Raw genomic sequence first — 1,483 nt, forward strand, 5'->3', positions numbered from 1 at the left:
CGCGGGGGCGAGCGCTCTGGGGCCGCGGGCAGGGTGCGAGGGCGGATGCCCTGCGCCTTCATGTAGGACACCAGCTGGTCAGGAATCTCAGCCAGCACATCGCGGGCCAGGCGCGCCATGCTCAGCACGTGGTTGCCCGTGCGGTCCACATAGTCCCTGAAGGGCACAAACTGTCCAGTAGGGGAGGCAGGGTCAGGCGAGGTCTCCCTCTGGACACTAGTCCCCCAAATCTCCAGGTCTGGGATCCTGTCCCACTTCTCCCCAGCCTCTGCCCACTTCACTCAAGCCCTCCCCGTCATGGTGAATTCTCTGAGGGACTGTATCATAGTCCCTGTTCTGTCATTCACTCAACAGATAACTTACTGCACACCTATTCATGCCAGGAAACAATACACCACTGAACAAGATCCCTTCATCTCTGAAGTCTTGGCACCAAGCACAGGCATTTAGCAGGCACTCAGGAAATGCTGAAGGAAATCCCCTGGCTTCTGGAAAGTGGGCCCTGCGGGTCTCCTCCCACCTCTCCTGCAGGGCGCTCTCTGTCTCTGCTTCTGCTCTTCCCTTTCTGGGCCAACACCTACAGTCAGGCCCCTCTGGCTTTATCCCAGGAGATGTCTGCCCCCCTTCCCAGTGCCTCAGGCTCACTCCTGCCTCCAGGCCTTTGCATACACAGGTCCCACCTCCCAGACTGCCCTTGCTCCAGTTTCTAGCTCCCTGTCTTTGGTCTCCACACCTGGAATGACCCCTCCCCCTTAATTTTTTTAATGGGGGAGGGGGTGGTATGGAGAATGTCGGGTTTTTTATTCTGAATCTCCTAAGCACTAGGGACTCCGTGTGCAAGAGATTCACAGAGGGATGTGCTTACTGACGTGCATTCTGAGGCTTGACTGGACTGGGATTCCCTGAGGACAAAGACCTGTCTGCTCGTTACATTTGCCATCCTACATGGAGACATTGGTATTGATTCAATCAACCAAGCAACATTCATTCTTGGAAAGGGCTGCAGCAACACTAAAGACACCTCCCCCCGCTTCATGGGGTTTGCCATCTCACTTAGGAAGGCAGCCCAGCAGAAAATAACAGAAGGCACAAGTAATTAGGCCTCTGTGTTCTACAGGAGACCCTGGAGGCCTGGGGCTTAGGGAGGGCATGGCAGAGCATTCCAGTCAGGGCAACACGGTGTTAGGGGTGAGTCTCAGACGTGGTAGAGGTGGGTCCAGCCTTAAGACTGACTCCTGTTTCCTTCTGTGTGGCCAAGCCATTCTAGGGCTCCCAGTGCCTCCTTCCAGGGCCCCTTTCCAGAGAAGCCCCTAGAAGGGGGAGTTAGGTCAGCCTGCCTAGAGGGGCTCTTGCATTTTCTGTGGGGCAGGCAGGGTCTGGGCTTCACCTGGACAATGTCCCGCTCGGCCAGCTTTCCCCGGGAGGAGATCCGCACGTCATCACCATCCAGCTCCACCATGGCTGTGGGGGGGGAGGGGCAAAG

General features: G+C 56.8%; 1 protein-coding gene across 1 annotated transcript in view; it reads right to left on the reverse strand.

The window, feature by feature from the left end:
- The window catches only part of CPNE5 (copine 5), a 92,047-nt gene that overhangs the window by 1,557 nt on the left and 89,007 nt on the right, over window positions 1-1,483 (reverse strand). Inside the window, exons 20-21 of the mRNA XM_024766391.1 lie at window positions 1,388-1,461; window positions 8-170 (exon numbers count right to left, since the gene is read on the reverse strand). Of these exons, the coding sequence (XP_024622159.1) occupies window positions 8-170; window positions 1,388-1,461 (237 nt within the window). The remainder of the gene's footprint in view (window positions 1-7; window positions 171-1,387; window positions 1,462-1,483) is intronic.

The sequence above is a fragment of the Neophocaena asiaeorientalis genome, unplaced genomic scaffold (assembly GCF_003031525.2).
Source record: "Neophocaena asiaeorientalis asiaeorientalis breed wild unplaced genomic scaffold, Neophocaena_asiaeorientalis_V1.1 scaffold46, whole genome shotgun sequence".
Classification (NCBI taxonomy): Eukaryota; Metazoa; Chordata; class Mammalia; order Artiodactyla; family Phocoenidae; genus Neophocaena; species Neophocaena asiaeorientalis.